This window comes from Urtica dioica, chromosome 5, assembly GCF_054948205.1.
Source record: "Urtica dioica subsp. dioica isolate 48M chromosome 5, U.dioica_male_clone48M_v1_H2, whole genome shotgun sequence".
Taxonomy (NCBI): domain Eukaryota; kingdom Viridiplantae; phylum Streptophyta; class Magnoliopsida; order Rosales; family Urticaceae; genus Urtica; species Urtica dioica.
In genome coordinates, this window is record NC_142760.1 from 41,765,236 (window position 1) to 41,786,889 (window position 21,654).

Consider the following 21,654-nt stretch of genomic DNA (forward strand, 5'->3'; position numbering starts at 1 on the left):
GCGAGGATATTACACCGCGGCGGGAATATCAACTCGCCGCGGCGAGACAAGTTCTTTAAAAACACAGACTCTCGGTATTAAAAAAATCAAAATCTCGCCGCGGCGAAGTAATATTTTAGCCGCGGCGGGGACTATACGGTGCCGCGGCGAGAATAGTCACGCCACGGCGAGAAAGGTACCTAGCCGCGGCGAAGAAGCACTCTACCACCTAATCATTCACTTTTTTTTCCAATATTTAACCTGTTCTCCAACTAAAAATGATCATTCAATTAAAATTTCTACAATCAATAAAACAAACCAAACTAGTCTTAAACTGAAACTTAAATTTAGTCATAAACATCAACAAACCAAGCGAGTCATAAACATAAACAAACAAACCAAGCGAGTCTTAAACTGAAACTTAAATTTAAAAAGAGTTTGAAATTTATATGGATGAGTTGGTGTTGTTGGTTTCTTGAAATTTACTCGTCATTCGGTGGTGGTGGTGGTGGGTTCGCCGGATATTGAGGAGGTGCCATATGCGGTGGCCACTGTGGTGGTGCGTACGGATAGTCGGAGTACTGAGGATATGGAGGAAATAACACCTGATTCTCTTGGTTGATGTCCCACCGAGAGTAGAGATCGTTCAACTTATTGATGTGAGAGGCGCCATACTCCGCTTGTTGGTGCATGTACTGTTGCGTGTGTTGGAACCCGCCGACGAGATAGTTGGAGCAATGAGCAATGTAGTCGATGGTGGCAGGGTCGATTACTGGAGGTGCTGGTAAGCGCAATAGGGGCTCCGTTTCCCCCTCTTCCCCCTCTTCCTCCGCTTCCTCCGCTTCTTCCGCTTCCTCCGCTTGTGGATCCTCCCTAATCTTGTACCGCTCGATAATGGAATCCGTAATAGGCCCCATTGAACTGTTGATCGTATCCCTTTTCGAGCGTGGTACCCCCGCAAACCGTGTCATTCATTAGTATAGTCGAGTTTCTTCATCCAATTATAGATGAATCGACCGACGTTAATGGAAAGGTCTTTAACAATGCAGAACAACACCTGGATACGATCCTCGTCGAGAGTGGTGAAGTGCTTGATCGGATAGAGACGAGCGCAAACAAAGTAAATCCACGCTTTAGCGATCCTGGTGAGTTGGTCACGCATGAGTACCTTTTTTCCTTTTTCAGTGACCCAATCCTCTCCCGGAATGCACAACACCCACGACATCTCCTCATGGCTGCAACTTCTTAGCCATTCTCGATAGCCCTCGTTCTCGAAAGGCACATCTGGGGTCCCAAGAAGATCGTTGATAGCTTCGATACTCATATCGACCGGTTTCCCATGGACCGTCACAACATCACCTTGGGAGTCCGGCAAGTTTGCGTAGAATTCGTACACGAAGTTGACGTTCGAATCGAACTCGGGTACAACACAGTACCTCCCCCAATCATGACCAACTATGCTGTTGCGGATTAGCTTTCCTATATCCGACGTATTGCTTACATTGAATCCTCTCTCATGGATAATGTTACGCGGCAAGATTTTGTCGTAGCGTTCCTCCGCGAACTTGCTAATAAAGATACTCGAGTTGTATTCCTCTTCGGGAGACTGTTGACGAGGTCGCTTGCCTTTTCCTTTACTCTGACCTCTGGAAGAGCTCGGAGCCTTGGAGGCCGAGTTTTTAGTTCGACGCATTTTCAAGCTCCTACGTACAAAACATAATCATAAACAATTCTACAATTAACATATAACAAATTATATATCAATTCCAAGAATATATATTTAAACATGACAAATTAAAACAATTCCAACAATCACAAATAATTCATAAACAATTCGACCAATCACAAATTCATGAACAATTCGATCAATCACAAATTCATAAACAATTCAATCTCAACATTAATATACATAACCATTTTAACCACTAACCTATGTAACAATATGTCAAACACATTCCGGACATTTCAATTTAACTCAAATTCTCATTCAAATCAACAAAACCCTAATTTCACTAAATTAACTCATTCAAATTCCACTAACCTAAATTCACTCATTCAAATTCCACTAACCTAAACCCTAATTTCTTGTTCTAAAAAGAGAAAATCAAACAAAACCCTAAATTTGTGAATTAAAAAAATCAAACTATATGCAATTCGGGTAAACAACAAGAAATCCATATCAACAACACGAAATTAAATCAATATACACCTTAAAAAACTTTTAAAATCATACCTTACAATGATGCGGCAAGAGAGAGAGAGAGAGAGAGAGGCGCGAGAGGAAGCACGGCGAGGACTCGGCGAGAGAAAAATGGCGGCGAGGACAAGGCGAGAGAGAGTTGGCGGCGAGGACAAGGCGACGGCGAGATTTTGGGGCGGCGAGGACGTGGCGAGGGATTTTGAAAGAAAAAAACTGGAGAGATGCGGCCGAAAATGGTTATCTCGTGTGTGGGTATTGGAAAAAATGAGAAAAAAAAAACTGAAAACGGCCTTTTATAGTGAAAACCTAAAAACCTTTGCCGCGGCGAACATATGTCTTCGCCGCGGCGAGGTGTTCCTACAACGGATATTATAACCGTTGTAGGAACGTCTCGCCGCGGCGAGATTCCTCACTCGCCGCGGCGAGACAGTTTCTTAAAAAACTGCTTGGCCACGATATCCACCTCGCCGCGGCGGAGGATATTTCTAGCCGCGGCGAATTTATGTCGCCGCGGCGAGAAATATTTATCGCCGCGGCGAATAGATTCTACAACGCTTGTATCAAGCGTGGTAGAAAGTGTCACCGCGGCGATGTTGAAATTGTGCCGCGGCGAGGCCCATCCTTCTACAATGCTTTTACCATGCGTTGTAGAAAGTTCTCGCCGAGGCATAAATCACGTGGTGCCGCGGCGAAGATTCTACAACGGATAGTGTAAACGTTGTGACAAATCTGAAATTTATGTACTTCTACAACGCTTAACAAAAGCGTTGTAGAAACCATCAGATTCTACAACGCTTATCCATAAGCGTTGTAGAAACACCGAGATTCTACAACGCTTAGCCATAAGCGTTGTAGAAACTCTATGTTTCTACAACGCTTATGTTAAGCGTTGTAGAAAGTGGGTTGTATAATCCAACATTTGTAGTAGTGTTAAGAATGGTTTATAAAACACAACTGTCACGAAATAAGGTCACTTAGTGACACATAAATTAATTTCGAAACAATACATAAAATTCTAAACTAAGAAATTGATGTCAAGACAATACATAAAGTTTTAAACACACATATATACAGTTATAAACACATACGTACAATCATAAACACATAATTTTAAGTAGCCTCAACATTGACATTTCCACGTGTGTGTAGTTTTAGCGCTCCGTGTCGGTATAATTCGGTGGTCATCTTTTGTCGATACATGAGCATGTCCTCCTGTTTCAAATCAGACAATGGAAGGTCGTGCGCCAAAAACTCGGCAGTCTTGATCATAAACATGCCACAATCATTTCTGAAGGAACAAAAAACGCATGCTTTAATTAAAATGTGTCATTAAGAATGTAAAATTAAGAAGACAATGGACATGATGGTGAAGGAGTGACGTAACAAACCCGCCTTTTTCTTCTTCCGGAGGTAGTACATCGCGACGTCCACATGCTGCACGACAAAAGATAAACATAAGCACTAAAAACCTTAGTCCATGACACATGTGTCACAGAGTGAATTTAGTCCGTGACAAATGTGTCACGGAGTGAATTCAGTCCGTGACACATGTGTCACGGACTAAGTACACTTCGTGACAGATGTGTCACAGAGTCAATTCACTCCGTGACACATGTGTCACGAAGTGAATTGACTCCGTGACACATCTGTCGCGAAGTGAGCTGCAAAATAAGACTTATTTTAAAAATTACTAACACACATTAATTCATGATCAGACAACCAACCGTCCTCGTGCCACATGTTATAGAAGAAGGTCTTCTGGTTGATAGCCATCTGTCCAAGTTCCATGAACTCATATAGTCATAAATTTGAGAAATTTGTGACAAAATAAGTCCACTTCATGACTGATGTGTCACAGACTCAGTTCACTTCGTGACAGATGTGTCACAGAGTGAATTCACTCTGTGATACATCTGTCACGAAATGAATTCACTCTGTGATACATCTGCCACGATAATCAGATTACCGAAAATACAATCATTTTCAAAACATGATCCCGATGTTCGCCGCCCTGGAGATGGCAAAAGGCACATTTAATATTTGTATCATCATTTTTTTGGCATCATCCTCTGTATATCTACCACCCATGCAGATCTAAGACTTCAATAAACTAGAAAAAGGAAATATTAAAAAAATAAAACCCAAAAATTCAAAACCACTGTTTAAGAGCTTACTTCATGACTATGTAAACATTCTCACTGTCTTCAAAGGCGTCGTAAAATATAACGAGATTCCTATTTTGCGCACTCAAAGCTCTCAATATCTTCACTTCTCTTCTTACGTCTTCGATCGCAATGGAAGACGTCGTCTGCCGCCAAAATTTTCTCACAATATGAATGAACGAACTAACGAACAAGAGTTTCGCAATCGATTAAATAATAAGTTACACGAAAATTACCCAAAAAAAAGTTTCAAACTTTTCCATCGTATACAGATAAATCTTTCCACAAAATAATCAAGAACAATTCAATAACAGAAATACAAATTTTCTATAGTCGGATCTAGTAGCGATTCCAACTCCTAACTCATCTATTTCCATGGGAGACCTTATCACCAAATTTCTCGCAATAAAAAAGAGCTTCGCAATTGACTATCCAACTTTGAAAAAATAAATAATTCATTTTTACATAAATCTGCCAAACAATAGTTTTAAACTTATCCATTTTAATCAAGAGAATTCAGTAACGAGAAATACAAATCGTCGCATAAAAAATTCCAATTAGTGTAAGAAAGTGAAGTGAGAGAGTTGATTACCTTAGCCTTGGGGATGACTTTGACCGCCGACGCCGCTGGAGCACCGCCGTCGCGCCCGCGCCCGGCTTCACCGCGCCGTGCCGCCGAGCCAACACCGCCTTCAGATGCTTCACCGGAGATAGCGGCGGAAATGGCCGCTTGAAGAGCCTCCTCGTCGGAGTGGCCGGAGTTTCCGTCGCTGGAGTTCTCGTCGGAGAGGAGGATTTTCGCCGGAAAAGGTAGTGAGCTGGGCTAGGCTGTAGAAAGGAAGGAATGGCGATTTCTTTCCGGATCGCAGTCGATTATCGTCCAGGATAGTGTTAGATGGCTTGGAATCGGAGAGAGATGAGAGAGAAGAGTCGCGTTGCGAGGGTTTCAAAGTGCAGAGACCCATCGAGAGATCGGAAAACCCCCAAACAGATAAAGTGAAGACGAAGAAGAGGCGTGTTTGGGTGGTGTTTTAATCTGACAGAGTGAAGAAGATGAAGTGGGAATTGGTTTGGATTTTTGGTTTAAATGAATTTTGAGGGTATAATAATCTTTACTCATTGGACTAGGTACTACATGTGTCAAATTTTGGGCTTTGGGCTATATTTGGTAAGTGACATTTATTTAGTATTATTAATGTCAATCTCCCTCACATATTTGGATAAGGAATTGGTGTTTTTTTTTAATAACTGTTCCTCTTAACACATAATTTTTTTTTTGGGAATCATTTGAATTTTCTGTTCCAAGTATAAATGAACTGGTGGAGCATGGTGGGCGTTCGGCTGAAAGAAAAGTCAAGGAATCAGTTTCGTGCATTAATTACGCCTCTTGGAAGTGGCTTCTATCGATAAGCATGGAAGTGGCTTCTATCGATAAGCATGGAAGTTGGCAGGGAATTTCCAAATCCTGCTGGAAGTGGCACGCCGTGTCAGTCAAATATCGAAAGGCTAATACTGCCGTTGGAGAAGAAACAGCTTGGGCAGTGTTTGATATTGTGTTTTTCAATTAATCTCAACAGTTAGATCATGATTGGTTTTAATCTGGACGGCTGAAAAAAAATTGGCCATTTTATTACTGTTTGAGTTTGAAATGTAGTCATTTTTTTGCAAAATACCCCACTTTTATTTTTCACTATAAATACACACAAATTTTTACCATTTTATTTACAACTCAAACTTTCTTCTCTATCAAACTCTCAAATCCTCTCAAATTCTCTACAAATATTTCTCTACAACAATCTCTACATATAAATTATATAGCTAAATTTTTTAAATTTTTAATATATAATTAAGTTTATATTCTAATTTTTTATATAGTTTAGTTTATGTAATTTTTATTATATAGTTACAGTTTTAAAATTTTCATTATATAATTAAGTTTATATTATAATTTTTTTTTATATAGTTAAGTTTTACTTAAAAAAAAAAGAAGTTATTAATAAAGATGAAATCCATTTTACATATTAGTATTTAAAATTTGAACAGTTTAGTCTCTTTCATTTACCATTTAAATTTGATTTTTTATTTTTTTAAATTACTTAGTGGAAGTTAACGGAAATCCATATTTTCATTAAGCCTAACGAAAATTCTACTTCCGTTAAACAATAGAAGACACCATTTTACTTAACGGAAGTGACACTTCTAATAAGCAATTGGAAAGTGGCTTATTGGAAATGGAAGGGGTAATTCCTTCCAATAGTCACCATGGGAACAATTTTGGCATATAGAAATTGTTCCATCTCAAAATCAATAATTCACGACTGTATAAGGGTTTTTTTAGTCATTTTGTTTTTTAAATGAGATCCTTGACAATGTATGTATTTGAATTGGATACTATTATATTTTGTGGCTTAAAATAAAAAAACAAAAGTAGAAAATGTTACAAGTTTCCATTAATCTCGATAAGATATTTTCAATGCATGACCATTAGCGATATACTAAGCGGTGATAAAAATCACTATTCTTAATTACAAGCCGGTGACTTTACATAAAGACTCGATAAGCTTTGAAGGACGTTTAAACGACGCAAAGTTGATTGATGATGACAGTATATACATTTTTTTGACTCATGTTGTGAAGCGTGTATTGGTGTTAGTTTGCTGACTATAGACCAAAATAAAATTAAATATGTGAATGTACGTAGCGTAACACTCAAAAGCGACATGTTGAAAATACCATTTATGAAAAAATCTCTCGCGTCATTATTGCCGGTGACTTTGGCTTTGAAGACTCTGGAGTAGAAGATAGTGAGCCGAAGGTTATAGGAAAGTGGAAAGACTCTGTTTTCACTCTGTTAAAACACAAAAATCCGTAGAAAATTTAATCTGCTTTTATTAAAGTTAAAAGATTCTCTCCAAGAACAAAAAAAATTAAGATTATCATCTATTATTAACTTCCAAATAATTGTAATTTGCAACATCCAAAAAAATATACTATTAACCGTAATATTAGGAATCACGAGTGCAAATAATTAACTTCTGATGGTCAGCATTATATGTTGTCTGCGTGTATAAGTGTGTGTTATGTACGTGTGCTACAGTCAGTGAGGTGTAGTGCTGAGTCAACGTGCATTAGTCACGTCATTAAATATATATATATATATATATATATATATATATATATATATATAAATACTATTTACATTAATTGGCTAAGATTTTCGATACAAATCTTAAAGGCTATTGGCTTTCCTTCGCTTGAGTGTTATAAATTTCAAATTATGATTTATGATTAGTATTTGGTACATAATTTGTAATTTGGGTTGAATTAGTTTTTGAATATTGTAATCCTATTATTACAAAAGTAAAGAAAATACTGAATTAAAAGTTGAATTAATATTTAACCTTAATTGTTTCTGTGAAAGACGATTCAATTCAAATGACATTGTTGATCGAAGCTGGTATCGAAGATTATTTAAATTCAAACTCAATTTCAATTACACAATATTGAATTGAGTTTGTGAGACATACATGGCACAATTATGTTTTAGCAATAAAGTATAAATTTAAGAAGCTACATATGCGAAGACATCACTCATGAATAGCTTCGAACTCAAATGCAATACGCTGCCTCGTGGGAAACTTTGGGGTCGTGTTAGACGGACCTGACATTGAAGCAAAAGGATTTGGTGGCATCTTCAATTCGCCACATTTTCCTTCCAACATCTGAATTGCGTGTTTCATGGTGGGACGGCCCGCCGGATGCCATTGGATGCACCACAGCCCCACGATCGCGAGCCTCTTAGCTATCTCGCCGTCCCCTTCGTCCTCGACCTGAATCCGAAGATCCTCGCCTTCTTCTAGAAGGTTGTAGATCCACTCTGGATAGTAAATCTCTTCGGCTCCATTTTCCTCCTCTGGGATAGCCGTGTTCTTTCTCCCGGCCACCATCTCCAAAAGCAACATCCCGAAACTATAGACATCTGACTTGTATGATACTTTGCCAAAGTTTCTGGAGAAGACTTCTGGGGCAATGTAACCCATTGTGCCCCGGGTCGCAGTCATCGACACGAGGCTTTGATCTTTTGAGCAAAGCTTAGCGAGCCCAAAATCACATATTTTAGGAGTGAAATTTTGGTCGAGCAAAATGTTGTGGGGTTTGATGTCAAAGTGGAGGATTCTTTGAACGCAGCCTTGGTGGAGATAGTTGATCCCTTTCGCTATCCCTAAAGAAATTCCTTTAAGTTGAACCCAACTAACCGATGATTGGTTTTGTGATATGTACTTGTCTAGGGAATGATTGGACAAGAACTCATAGACAAGAGCTCTTCTGAAGCTATCGGTGCAGAATCCCACCAAACGGACAACGTTGACGTGGTGGATCCGACCCATCATCGCCACTTCATTGAAAAAATCTTTTCTGTCATCGGCAGTGGCAAATGGGATTGTAAGGATCTTCACTGCCACGAGAACATCACTCGAGAGCTTCCCTTTGAAAACCGTTCCGTATGCTCCTTGGCCCAACTTGACCTTGAAGTTCTCCGTGATCTTCTTGATGTCCGCGTAGCTGTACCTTGACGGTTTAAGAGCTGTGTAATCCTCAATAAACTTTTCAATTCTCCTTCGGTGTTTTTCTTCTTCTTTGTTAAAGGAATAAACCAAAAGGACCCAAACAGCCACACCGAAGACAACAGCTGAACCCACCGGCAAAACTCCTGATTTTGAATAAACCATTTAGACCTACTTATATAAAAAAGCTCCCCCCTAACCTATTTTTCCAATATACATGTATATATATATATATATATATATATATATATATATATATATATACATATATTAATATATTAGAATTTAAAGGTTCTGTATATAAGGACGCAGGAAAAAAAAAAACTAACCTGCAACTAATATCTGTCTCGTTAGGCCTGGAAAAAAGATCAGAGAAAACACAAATTATTAAGATTTTGATCCACATGAAATGATAAGTAGAATACTAAATACCATAGATTATTTCACTGCGTACCAGTTTGTTCGAATACCTTGACGCATTCAATTTCTGTTTGAGTAGTGCTCTTTTTCCGACTGCATAATTTATTTTCCCGTTTGCACCTTTCGCATATTTTTAAGGACCAATTGAGAATAAACGAGCGCGATACGTTGTCATCAGAAGAATTTACTGGCGCATTGTAGCCGTACATCTTTGTGGAGTGAACGAGGTCAGATTTAGCATCTATAAGCGTGTTTGCAGAAACATCCTGGGAAATCCCTGAGCGTTTCAGTCTTACAATGCGCGAGAATTCAAATCTGAATCGGAATGGAGTTCTCGTAAGGTTGAGAAGCTCTAATCTCCTTCTAGTCTCTTCGGAGGGCTCCACGTAGATTGTCTCACTGAGGTAGTCGATTTCTTGAACGTAGAGAATGTGCGATGTATTTGAAAGGTGAAGGATGGTGCGATTGTCTGTTGTGCACATTAGGTCGAACCCAGGGTAACCACACTCCTCTGCCTGAAATTTTATTAGTCGGAATGGGAATCTGATAGACTTAGGTCCATATTCATACTCCCTCCGGCGGTCGATTGCTTCACAGAAAGACACGGAATCTTTGCAATCATCTTGGCGTCCTGCTCCGGCGACTCCTGAGCAAAGAATCAAGAAAAACAAACAGACAGTGAAGAAACCCATACTATTATTCATTGCTCGAACAAGAAGCAAAAATAAATTAAGGCCTTTATATGCTATTGGCCTCTTTTTGTATCTAGTATTTGTTTAGGAAAAAAAAATTAAGATATATATATATATATATATATATATAAATATATATATATATTCCTAGTTAAAGGTAAAATGTTACAAGATAATTAATGTAAAAAATAGTTCCCACAACTACTTTTGACGAACATTTCGACCAGGAGGCTCAATTAAATTGGTATTGACTTTTCAAATTAATAAACAGAGAAGACTTGATTCCAATACTATATAATATATATATATATATATATATATATATAAATATATATATATTCCTAGTTAAAGGTAAAATGTTACAAGATAATTAATGTAAAAAATAGTTCCCACACAACTACTTTTGACGAACATTTCGACCAGGAGGCTCAATTAAATTGGTATTGACTTTTCAAATTAATAAACAGAGAAGACTTGATTCCAATACTATATAATATAGCACATCTTGATCTTATTTTGTGAGAATAGAATATGGAGATCATTAATAGATTATTGCCTTACTTAATAATCTTGACGATCATCACATTCGCAGAAATCAGCTACGCCCAGTACAATACCTCAAATGTCCTTTCTTCTTCTGCTTCTTCTTCTTCTTCTTCTTCTTGTGGAAAAATCAGAGACATCCGCTTTCCTTTTCAACTTTTAACCAACTACAGCCAGTATATGTATCCGACTATTACCCTCCACTGCGAGAGCAATCGTACCGTAGTGTACTTAACAGATTCTCTTTCCTTGGACTTTCCAAGAAAATACAAATACTACGTTGAGGAGATCAATTACAACAGCAGCAAAGTAAGGCTTGTCGATCCTAATGTTAGCCACAATAATTGCTCCTTTTTCCCACTTTCATCTCTAGCCAAAGATTTCAGTAGTTCAGAGTTTTTCCAATTCAGTTTTCACCAATTCACACAGAGCATAACGTTTTTGAGTTGCGTAGAAAAAGTGAACTCTTCGAGATACATAGACACGAGTCCTTGCATAAATGGATCTGTCTTTTCTCCGTCCAGAGAGAAATATAATTCATACGTTGTAGTGGGTAGCGATTTAACCTTTTGGGATTTAAAGGATTCTTGCAATATCGAGGTAGTCACGCAGGTTTCGATGAGGAACAGAAACTTGAGTTCTTACGCACAAGTCCACGCGGAGCTCGTCTATGGATTCGAGCTTTCATATGAAATTGAACTTAATACAGAGCCTAATCGTTACCGTAAGTAAAAGAGAGGGGTTCTTTATTTGTTTTTTTAAGTTATTATTTTTTATCTTGATGAATAAATGAAACAAAAATACTCGATTCATGCAAACTGATTGAAAATCGTATATATATATATATATATATAGGCTTCTTCTTCTTCTTCTTTTCACATCTCTCCTAATAAATTCATTGGCAAGACTTGAATAATTCAATCATTTTCTATTTTCTTGGTCTAAGAAAGTACCTCTATACGTGGGAGAGGTTTCTTCTTCTTCTTCTTCTTCTTCTTCTTCTTCTTCTTCTTCTTCTTCTACTAAGTTCAATTGCAATACTTGAATAATTCAATCATTTTCTATTTTTTGGATGCAGATGTTGCTATGAAAGTACTTCTATACGTCGGTAAGGTGTCTACTTATGTTTTATATTTGCAGTAAGTTATTTTCTTAAAGAAATTTTTTGTAACCTCTGCCCAATTTCATATAACTTTGCAGGCATACCGGGAGTGTTATGCGCCTTTATGTTATTTTTGCTTTTGATGTACACATGGTTCAAGAGACACTCCTCGAGGTTTGGCGGAATTGAAGAATTTCTCCAAAGCAATAATGCCCTCATGCCTATACGATACTCGTACTGGGAAATCAGCACCATGACAAAATACTTCAAGGAAAAGCTTGGCGAGGGAGGTTTCGCATCGGTGTACAAAGGAAAGCTCTCCAACGGTCGCCTCGTGGCCGTCAAACTGTTGGAAAAATCAAAGTGGAATGGGCAAGACTTCATAAATGAAGTCGCAACCATCGGAAGGATTCACCACGTCAATGTGGTTCACTTGATTGGTTTTTGTGCTACGAGGTCGAAACGAGCTCTGGTATACGACTTCATGCCCAACGGGTCTCTAGAGAGGTACATATTTTCCAAAGAAGGGGTTATTAGTAACCAAAAGTCCTTGAGCCCAAATGAAATATTAGAAATCTCGCTCGGTGTCTCTCGCGGGATTGACTATCTCCACCAAGGCTGCAACATGCAAATTTTGCACTTTGACATCAAACCCCACAACATTCTTTTGGACGAGAATTTTATTCCCAAGGTTTCCGATTTTGGACTCGCGAGGTCGTGTCCCCTTGAAAATAGCATCGTGACGATGACTGCCGCTAGAGGAACATTGGGATATATCGCTCCGGAATTTTTTTACAAAAACATTGGAGGAGTCTCTCACAAAGCCGACGTCTATAGCTTTGGGATGTTGCTGTTTGAAATGGCAAGCCAAAAGAAAAATGTCAGGGCAAACGCGGAGAAAACGAGCCAAATCTACTTTCCCACATGGATTTACGACCAATTCAATGAAGGAAACGACGTGGTTGTTATAGAGAATGCAACAGAGGATGAAATTGAAACGGTGAAGAAGATGATCATCATCGCGTTGTGGTGCATACAAATGAAGCCGTGTGATCGACCATCGATGAGCAAAGTCATAGAAATGCTCGAAGGAGATTTCGATAGCCTCGAAATGCCTCCTAAGCCATGCCTGTATCCGCAAGAGCAAGAGAAGGAGAATCTGACTCGTGATGTTGGTGAAAGCACAGCGTCATTATGGTGCTCGACGCCATCAGATGAGAACTCTGCAGAGATTCGATAATGATGATACTAATTTTTTTTTTTTATGTATGATTGCTATTACCCTTTCTCTTGTATAATTTGTGTTGTTTATCAACTCTGGAATTATTTCATGTTTCCCATGTATTGTGGATATTTCTCTTTCTTTTTATTTAAGTGTTAGTTAAGGTTTTTACTTTAGCTAGCAATATGTTTAGTAACGTGTCATGTGTGTTTGTCTAAATTAAGATATCATCTTGTTTTGCTTAATTAAAGTATTTATTCAGATAAATCTTACATATGTGGGTACATTAGAGATTTTCGACTAAAAACTCCAAAATAATGCTTAGACTCTAAAGTATATTTTTGTCACATCGAAAATACTTTATCTCCAACCAATATTCAGAAAAATTTATCTTTCATTTTTTTTTTTTGTTACTTTGATGATTTAGCAACTTTATATTTATTTTAGAAAAATTACATGGACGAAGCCATTTGAAACGTTGATATTGCAATCTAGTCAACGTTTTATTTAAGTTTGAAATGTAGCCACAAATGATGACATGTCTTTATTAGTCATTTAACAAATTACTACATTAACCTTTATTAAAATCGGCTGAATATAAACATATAGACAACGTTTTGATCGCAGCCAAATAATACAGTTTTAATACACGTTAACTTGATTTATTCCATAATATTTTATTTCTTTTTTTTGTAGTTCAACTAGTTGCGATATCAAGTTTTTTTAGGTTAATTTCAGTTAACTTTCGTTTATTCTACACGTTATATAAGACGTTAGAAGATAAACTTTCGGTAACTAAGAAGAAAGAGAAAGTGAGGTCGTTATTTTGGCATGGTTACCTATTATATTTTTCACGGTTATCTATTATATTTTGTATTAATTTTAATGATAAATTGCATTTTAAATTTTCGTTTTGGTCGCAATCAAATAATGCAGCTTTAATACACGTTAACTTGATCTCCTATATTTCATAATATTTTCTTTCCTTTTTTGTAGTTCAATTAGTTGCGATATCAAGTTTTCTTAGGTTAATTTCAGTTAATTTCCGTTTATTTTACATGCGATAAATTTTGGCTGGCTTAACCGTTGACTAGCAGTTGGTTTATATGATTTATGAGTAACTCCGATATATTCTAACTGTTTATTTCTGTAAATGTCTAGATTACAAAATTTATCAAACGTTGACTACATCCTTAAAATCATGTTTGAAATTGGCTATATTGCTAGATTGCCCTTTATTTTATGGGCCGGCTAAACAACTAGCCAAAACAACACCCCTACTTTAAAATTATAGCCCAACTATTAACATATTTAGGAAAATAGCCAATTTATCATGATAACATTCCAATATTCCAATACTACCCTTAGGTTAATATTATTAACTATCATAGTAAATAATATCGTCCATAACAAAAAATTAGTAAATCTAATTAACAATAACAAAAACTACAGTAAATCTTATTTGCCGTAACAAGAACGACAATAAATCTTATTTACCGTAACAAGAACAAAAGTAAATCTTATTTACCGTAACAGAGAAAGTATCAGTGATGAGAATTAGTTAATCTAACTGTAAATACGATTTACTAATTATTTCCGTGAACAATCGGGGACAATAAATATAACAGTAAAAGTATCATAGATGAGGATTAGTTAATCTAACAGTAAATACGATTTACTAATTATTTCTGTGAACAATCGATGACAGTAAATCCGACAATAAATCGTATTAACCATTGACAGTTAATAGTATTAAGTGTTTCAAATTCTTTTAGTTTCATTTGCAAGTTAATAGTATTTTTTCGTTGTAAATATTATTTACATTGACAGTTAATAATATTAAGTGTCAATGTAAATAATATTAACTATTAATATTTCACAGTTAATATTTTCATTTCCTAGGTTCTTGAACGCCGCCGAGGAACGAGTGGATCACCGAAGCGACGGCGAGGCCGATCAGAGGAGCGACGACCAGAACCAGAGGCTCGTAGCTAGAGAGGAACGAGTTCGCCGAGTGGATCTTAATTTGTAGATCCGGCGGGCGCAACGACGGTGATGACGCAGTCCTCCGCCGCCCTCGCGGCGCAGTCCGACTCCGGTACGACCGGATCCACTAGAGCTCCGCCGTCGGGGGTCGATCAGGGAGCTCCTGATCATCGTCGTTGTTGACCGCGGCTGTGTTGAGTGCATTGACGGCGTGGCGTGGACGATCGAGAGGAGAGAGTTCGTTGGATTGTAGATTGAGCTCTGATTTGGTCTGAACAAGAAAATTCACTCGTTATTTCGCCGGAAACTCGCGCCTGGCTCGATAAATCTCACCGCCGTGTCCAGATCCCAATTTGCCGACTCCGTTTAACGACCTTCACGAACGATCTCGCCGAGCGTATCACGCCGTGGAGGAACACCTTGAAGTGGCTCAGCATGAGAGGCGATGGAACGTCGTGAAGTGGCTCGGCCTCCACCGATTCGATGTCTTTGGAGAACGACCCGAACGGAGATCCATTCGACGAAACCCTAACTGGCTTGATTTGAATCTCGCTTGTGGAGCTCGGGATTCTTGGTCTTGGCACTGACGAAATGAGATGTGCAATAAGATGTGGGCAAAGGGTATTTTTGGACTTTTGATAAGTGTGGGCTATTTACCTAAATAAATTCATAGTTTGGTTATTATTTTAAACTCCCCCATGTATAAATGCTATGTATTAACAAATCTCTTATTTTATTATTGTTTATATATATATATATATATATATATATATATATATATATATTTAATTTGTATCTTTTGTATCCAATATTTATATTTTTAACCGTCCTTCACCAGTCCTTCTATCATGCACGATCGACTACCTAACCATCCTTCACCTCCCAAATTATCCCCACAAGCTCTACGTTAAACATATCGACTACGTTAATCAACCGATCATAGTGAAACCCTCAGAATCTTATAATCGCTCACACTAGAACAAATAGAGGCATTCGGTGCGACGACTGTCGCACCAAATGCCTCAAAAGTCGCACCTAATAGTTTATTAGGTATGACTTTAGGTGCGACATTGTCGCCCCTATTAGTCCGTCGCTAAAGGTAATAGGTGCAACATGTCGTACCTAATTTCGCACCTATTTTGCTGCAAAAATTCTTGAAATTGGCCGGTGATTTCATATTGGGTGCGATATGCTTCCCACCATTATATTAGGTGCGACCTGTCGCACCTAATATGTTATTTTAATTTAAAAAATTACAAATTTATGTATTAGAAATTCAAATCAAAATTAATCTATAATTAAATAAAAATGAATTAACAAAATCATAAATTATAAATAATATTATGAAAATAGAATTCTTATAGAAATTAAACATACAAATTCAGTCTAATAAAAACGAAAAAGTTCAATTCCTAATTTTTTTTCGTATACAACTCATCGATAGTAGAATTTCCTCTACCAAATAAGTTGTTAGAACTTCGAGAACCGCTTCCTCGTTCTCGTCCGCCGCTGCCTGACGCGCTGCCGCTCGTTCCACCGCTTCCGTAAGGACGGTCTCGCAAGAAATCCATAAAACCCGGCATAGAATATGGCATCTGCTGATCTGTGCCACCTGGTTGCGGTGCAGGCTGAGGCTGGGGAGTCGTGGGAGGATGGTGGTGCATCTGGGACTGGGTGATGAAGGCGATATGTTGTAGCATCTCCTGCAGTTCGACTTGTTGGGCCGCATACTGGGCTGCATGCTGGGCTTGTTGGGCGTCCATCTGAGCTTGCATCTCGTTAAGCAATGGATCGGTCTGAGATGACGAACTTGACGAGCCTCTATCTAGCGTTTGGGCCACACCTAGCGATGACCTTGGGATCGAAGGCCCTATCCCGACTTCCCAGTCTCTGCGTACCCCGAAAACTTCACGCATCGCATACTCATCTGCATCTTCTTGGGTGATCACGGTGTTTTGCTCATCCGCTTGTCGCAAAATATCTATCGTCATGGTGGTGACTTGATCCTTCACAAAAAAACCACAAAAATTTATTAGATAAGAATAATTTAAGTAATTAAATATAGTAAATAAAACAAGTACCTTACAAATTGCGACTTCGCGAAGTCCGTCGTCCACGATCCCTTAGCGTCATGGTGTTATTCTGAACATATCGCTAAAGCTGAGCTCATACTCCCATCTTCTTTTCGCTGCAATTTTTCAACGTTAAAATAAGAATCACATATATATTGCAACTTAATATTAAGCAACTTACGTTCTTCGAGCAATGACCAAAAACACTGAGCGACCCTTGTCTCGCATTCGTTTTCTTCATCTTTGAATTTTTTCGGTTGCAGACAGACTTCGCATGCGAGACATAAATTCATTAAATTCAATAATAAGAAATTCAAATAAAAATTCAACTCATACCTTATGCTCCGGCGTGTCGAACTGTTGTCAATGGTGCCCACAAGAAGAGTTGTAGTCTCTATTTTATACATTTGATGTAATAAAGTCTCACGAAGACTCTTGCTTGTAATTGCTTATTCATTAATAAAAAGTTGAAACGTTCATTCAATCTTCCTTGTCTGAAGCTTTATGATAAAACATTAGTCTTTAGTCCATAAACAAACATAACAACTTACGAAGAGACAAATGTAGATTTGCATGAACAAACTCTTCGTAGTTTTCTTAAAACGATATATTCGCAATCTAAGGGTCAAAGGACTATTGACCTCAGTATGATTGTTAAGAGAATCTATGATGTCTGGTTATGGGGCATTGAGAGTTGGAGACTCTATAGTTCTTCTAGGTATCTTCCGAAGGTACTGAATTGACCAGTGCACTTCTAGAGACAAGATAAGAACAAACCATTTAACCTCTTATGTCTCGAAGTCACTACGTATGAATTGCATCGTGCTTACCTTAATCCTGGAATGAGACATGCCATTTCACAGCTTACGTATTCTCATTTGAGAAAGTCAGAGTTCGGACTCACTATGTGATTCCGAACAGGGCCTATTGGTGAAGTACTAAGTTGTGAGAATGTCATGAGTAACTTTGTGAAGTTCTCATAGATATGGAATTCATGTACAAGATTGCTGAAATGCAATGTATATCACCTCATGCTTTGTTCCTTGGAGTGTGAATAAATGAACTGGCCAGTGTCCAAATTGAGTCCTGACTCTTTTGGATGAAACAATGTGACTTGTTAGCTCCTCGTCAATACATTGTTTCTAACTTATTCACAAGCGACAAATGAGTTGAGGAAATAACAGCTAGGAGGGTAAAATGATAATTTTGTAAATCCCGACTAGCTGATGATATTCATGAAGGGTAAACACTGATAATATTCTATGGATCCACTCATTACAATTAGGTTGAATTCTTGAGTAGAAAATAAATTCATTTGAACCGAGAGATTTTCAGTGTCAACTCTTTAGTGGAGTCAGTTGACATTAAGCTAAACTTGGAAAAAGTTTTGTGAACTTTTGAGTCCAAGTGTTTAGCTCAAGCTTTGTTCATTTGGATCCATGAGGTCACTGTCACGAATCACATCAGTAGGAATAGTTAAACTGGAAGCTAAGTCAAAACAAGAACGAAAATTGTCAAAAGGGTATTTTTGTCTTTTGAGACATATGATGAAATGAATGTCAATAAATTTTTTGACATGGTCATTTGATGACTTAATGTCACTCGGCCAAAATAAGATTAATTGGGCCTTGTGGATTAATTTCATTTCATAAGAATTTTATTGAAAATTCTTAATGAGCCTTTCTCATGTTGTCATGAACAAATGAAGAAGCTTCTAGAAGCTCCTTCTAGAAACATGTTGGGCGCCTACTACCCAAGAGAAAGAGAAAATATTTTGTGCATAAATGTATCAAGATACTTGCCAAAAGAAAAAGAGGAAACAAATTTCCTATGCATGGCAATAGGAATTTCGGCCAAGTAAGAAAAAGGCAAGGTAAAGAACAACAAAGGAAACAAATCCAAGCCTTCTAGAAGGCTGCTTTGGCCGTGTGGAATAAGAGGGAAATGGGCAATATTTGCTCATGAATATGTGATATTCTATAGAAGAGGAAACTACCTTATTGAAGGTGAGACCTCTCCTATAAATAGGAGCCTCATTTCACACATTTCATTCATCCAAAGTTTTCGAGATTGAGAGCTTCTCTCTCTAGACTTGGCCGCCCCTCTCCTCTCTCTCTCTATTCAATTTCGTTTTATTGTTTTGGCACCTAGGTCCTCATTTGACCTAGTGTTTAGCTCTGCGACTTCAAGACTCGTTCTTAAGTCGTAGTGTTTAAAAGTGCCCACACACCAATTCCTTTTCTCTCGAGTGATGTAGTGATAGAAACTTTCGTGGTTGCTCGAGTTGCCGAGGAAGGAAGAGAGACGTGCTGCGAGGGGAGACGAACGTTGTAACCTTTTTCCAAAAGCTTCTCAACGTTCAAGCGTCTAAAAAGGTTAGTAAACTTCTATGCTCATAATAGTTTTATTTATATGTACTTGCTCTTTGTCTAGGTTAGTAAAAACTGTTTTACTTGTAAAAGAAAATTTTTAAAATTCCGCCGCTTACCGAAGCGTTAAAATTTTTCTTAAACCCTAGATCAATTCCAACACGAACGTCTCTATTGCCTTCTACTAGGCTTCCTGGTTATAGCCCTCGGGAGTTTTATTTCTAGCGAGATCCTTACTCCCGCAAAACGTCTTGAAGAAGAGCTGCAACAATCTCAACTTCTGGCCACGACGCATCCTCTTCGCATCGCGAATGATAGCCATATCAATCTCGTTGCAAATAGGATCTTCTGACACAAGCTCGCCAGTGTCAGGATGAGCGTACACGAAGCGGTACTCGTTATGAATCGAGATCATAAGAGCAGCCACACTCTGAGCAGGCACGTGATTCCAGTCAGGGAGGTCGACGGGAATGGTACTCTTGATCAGGTTTCCTATGCGGTTTTGGAATGTCCCGATCAATGGGTTTTGCTCTCTGACGTCTTGGAAGAACGCCTGCTGTGTCTGATCATAGAGAACTATGTTTGCTCCAAGAGTCTCAACACCAGCTCTCACGATCTCCTCTTGATGGGTCCTGACCGGAAGAAGTCGACATCCTGCAAAATGAATTGTAGTTAGTATTTATTATTTAATTAGTATTCGACCGTGGTTACATGGTGTTAGTCATTCATCGTCGTCACTCGATGTAATGTTAGTATCAACATCAACGTCTCTCTAAAAAATGGCGCATGCCTCATCTTCTTCATCCACTTCTTCATCATCGTCAACAACAGTAACAAGCTCGACCGTAGTGGTTTCGTGTCGATGATTAAGAAGGTCAATGTTTGACAATTCTATTTTCAACGGAATTAAGGCTGAAGTGGTCGGGTCAACTTCAGGAATGTCCCAAATCTATCCCTCGATGATTGCATTCCTGAACGATTTCCCATTCGCGACCCTTAACGAGATTTTTGATGTAAAACACTTGCTTCGCCTGAGTCGCGAGTATATACGGCTATTCTATAAATCACTCTTTGGCGATATACGAACTCGTCGCTCCGGTGGTCTTATCAACGTACATTATACACCCTGCATTGTACTTGTCACCATACCATATGCATTTGAATAGTATGACACGGCAGTTAAGTTTATAGTTCAGCACGATGACATCTTCCATTCGAACGTAAAAATTGTACTCGTTCACGGGCACACAAACACCGTTATTCTGAGTGATTCGTTGGTTATCACGACGACGAGTGATGAACTTTAGGCCATTCACAAAACAGCTCGGATACTGATGAGCGATTTGCAAGGATCCGACAAACAATGCGTAAAGCTCTTCAGACACGTTGAAACCACTAACTTTCATGTCATAAATCAGGATACGAAACAAAGCAAATGAAATTGTCATTAGCATTTTTAGTATGCTTTCAGCAAATGAAAATGTCATTAGCATTTTTTTTCGCAAACCAAATTTTGAATTTTTTTCCTTGTATTGCTTCGATATCAGAATCTTCAGTTCCCGCTTCTGAGTTATTTTGAATAAATTCCAAATGCTCACTGTTAACGTTACGTAATTAGATGTAAATCAATGAGGTAATGTACATATTTAAATGAACCGAACACTTACATGAAATACGGATCGACTTATGGACAATTGGTATAAATGTACCACTCCGCCTTCTCTGTATGGTCGTCGTCTAAAACTATCGGCTTCATCATCCCGTAAGGCACACAGTTTTCGGACCGGAAAACATAAAGTTCCCGTACTTGAACTTCATCGATAGTTTTCTTGTCTTTGAGATACCTTGCAACAAATGTCAATGCCTCTTCTACGACGTACGCTTCCGTAATAGAGCTTTCTGGCCTAGGTCTATTTTTGATAAAATGTTTTAACGTTCTAAGGTATCTCTCAACTGGGTACATCCATCACATATGCACCGGACCGCCACACAACGCTTCATCTAGTAGATGAATCGCCACGTGAACCATGATCGTGAAAAAAGCTGGCGGGAATATCATCTCAAGCTTACACAAGATCTCAATGATGGAATCTTGCGCTTTTTTGATATCTTCCACTCTCAGGGTTCTAGAACTTATCAACTTGAAAAAGTTGCAAAGCTCAGAGATCGTCTCCTGTATCGGTTTTGGCACAAAAGGGCGAATACCATCAGCCAACAGTCTCTGCAAGATCAGGTGACAATCGTGCGACTTCAAACATGTGAACTTCCCGTCAGCAATCACATTTTTCTTCAAATTTCCAGTGAGCCCGTCTGAGAATTTGACAGATTTGAGGAACTCGGTA

The 21,654-nt window shown here is 38.3% G+C and overlaps 2 protein-coding genes across 2 annotated transcripts; one reads left to right on the plus strand and one right to left on the minus strand.

Annotated features, from left to right (window-relative positions):
- Positions 1–7,761: 7,761 nt before the first annotated feature.
- LOC149398626 (rust resistance kinase Lr10-like) lies at positions 7,762–10,030 on the minus strand. The gene is made up of 3 exons (XM_089614633.1): positions 9,361–10,030; positions 9,236–9,262; positions 7,762–9,052 (listed from the first exon to the last, which is right to left on the minus strand). The coding sequence occupies exons 1-3, from the start codon at positions 10,028–10,030 to the stop codon at positions 7,929–7,931; spliced, it is 1,821 nt and encodes a 606-aa protein (XP_089470759.1). The 3' UTR covers positions 7,762–7,928.
- A 514-nt stretch (positions 10,031–10,544) lies between these two features.
- LOC149398627 (rust resistance kinase Lr10-like) lies at positions 10,545–13,084 on the plus strand. The gene is made up of 3 exons (XM_089614687.1): positions 10,545–11,285; positions 11,640–11,669; positions 11,762–13,084. Exons 1-3 carry the CDS (start codon positions 10,550–10,552, stop codon positions 12,901–12,903), a joined length of 1,908 nt encoding a protein of 635 aa, XP_089470813.1. The 5' UTR covers positions 10,545–10,549; the 3' UTR covers positions 12,904–13,084.
- Positions 13,085–21,654: the final 8,570 nt, after the last annotated feature.

Excerpts from the sequence above, each read along its gene's own strand:
- LOC149398626 (XM_089614633.1), bottom strand. The coding sequence starts at position 10,030 with ATGAATAATAGTATGGGTTTCTTCACTGTCTGTTTGTTTTTCTTGATT. Across the intron at positions 9,263-9,360 it reads CAAGGTATTCGAACAAACTG|GCCTAACGAGACAGATATTA; the intron begins GTACGCAGTGAA and ends TCTTTTTTCCAG. Across the intron at positions 9,053-9,235 it reads GAGACAGATATTAGTTGCAG|GAGTTTTGCCGGTGGGTTCA; the intron begins GTTAGTTTTTTT and ends ATTCAAAATCAG.
- LOC149398627 (XM_089614687.1), top strand. The coding sequence starts at position 10,550 with ATGGAGATCATTAATAGATTATTGCCTTACTTAATAATCTTGACGATC. Across the intron at positions 11,286-11,639 it reads TACAGAGCCTAATCGTTACC|ATGTTGCTATGAAAGTACTT; the intron begins GTAAGTAAAAGA and ends TTTTGGATGCAG. Across the intron at positions 11,670-11,761 it reads GAAAGTACTTCTATACGTCG|GCATACCGGGAGTGTTATGC; the intron begins GTAAGGTGTCTA and ends ATAACTTTGCAG.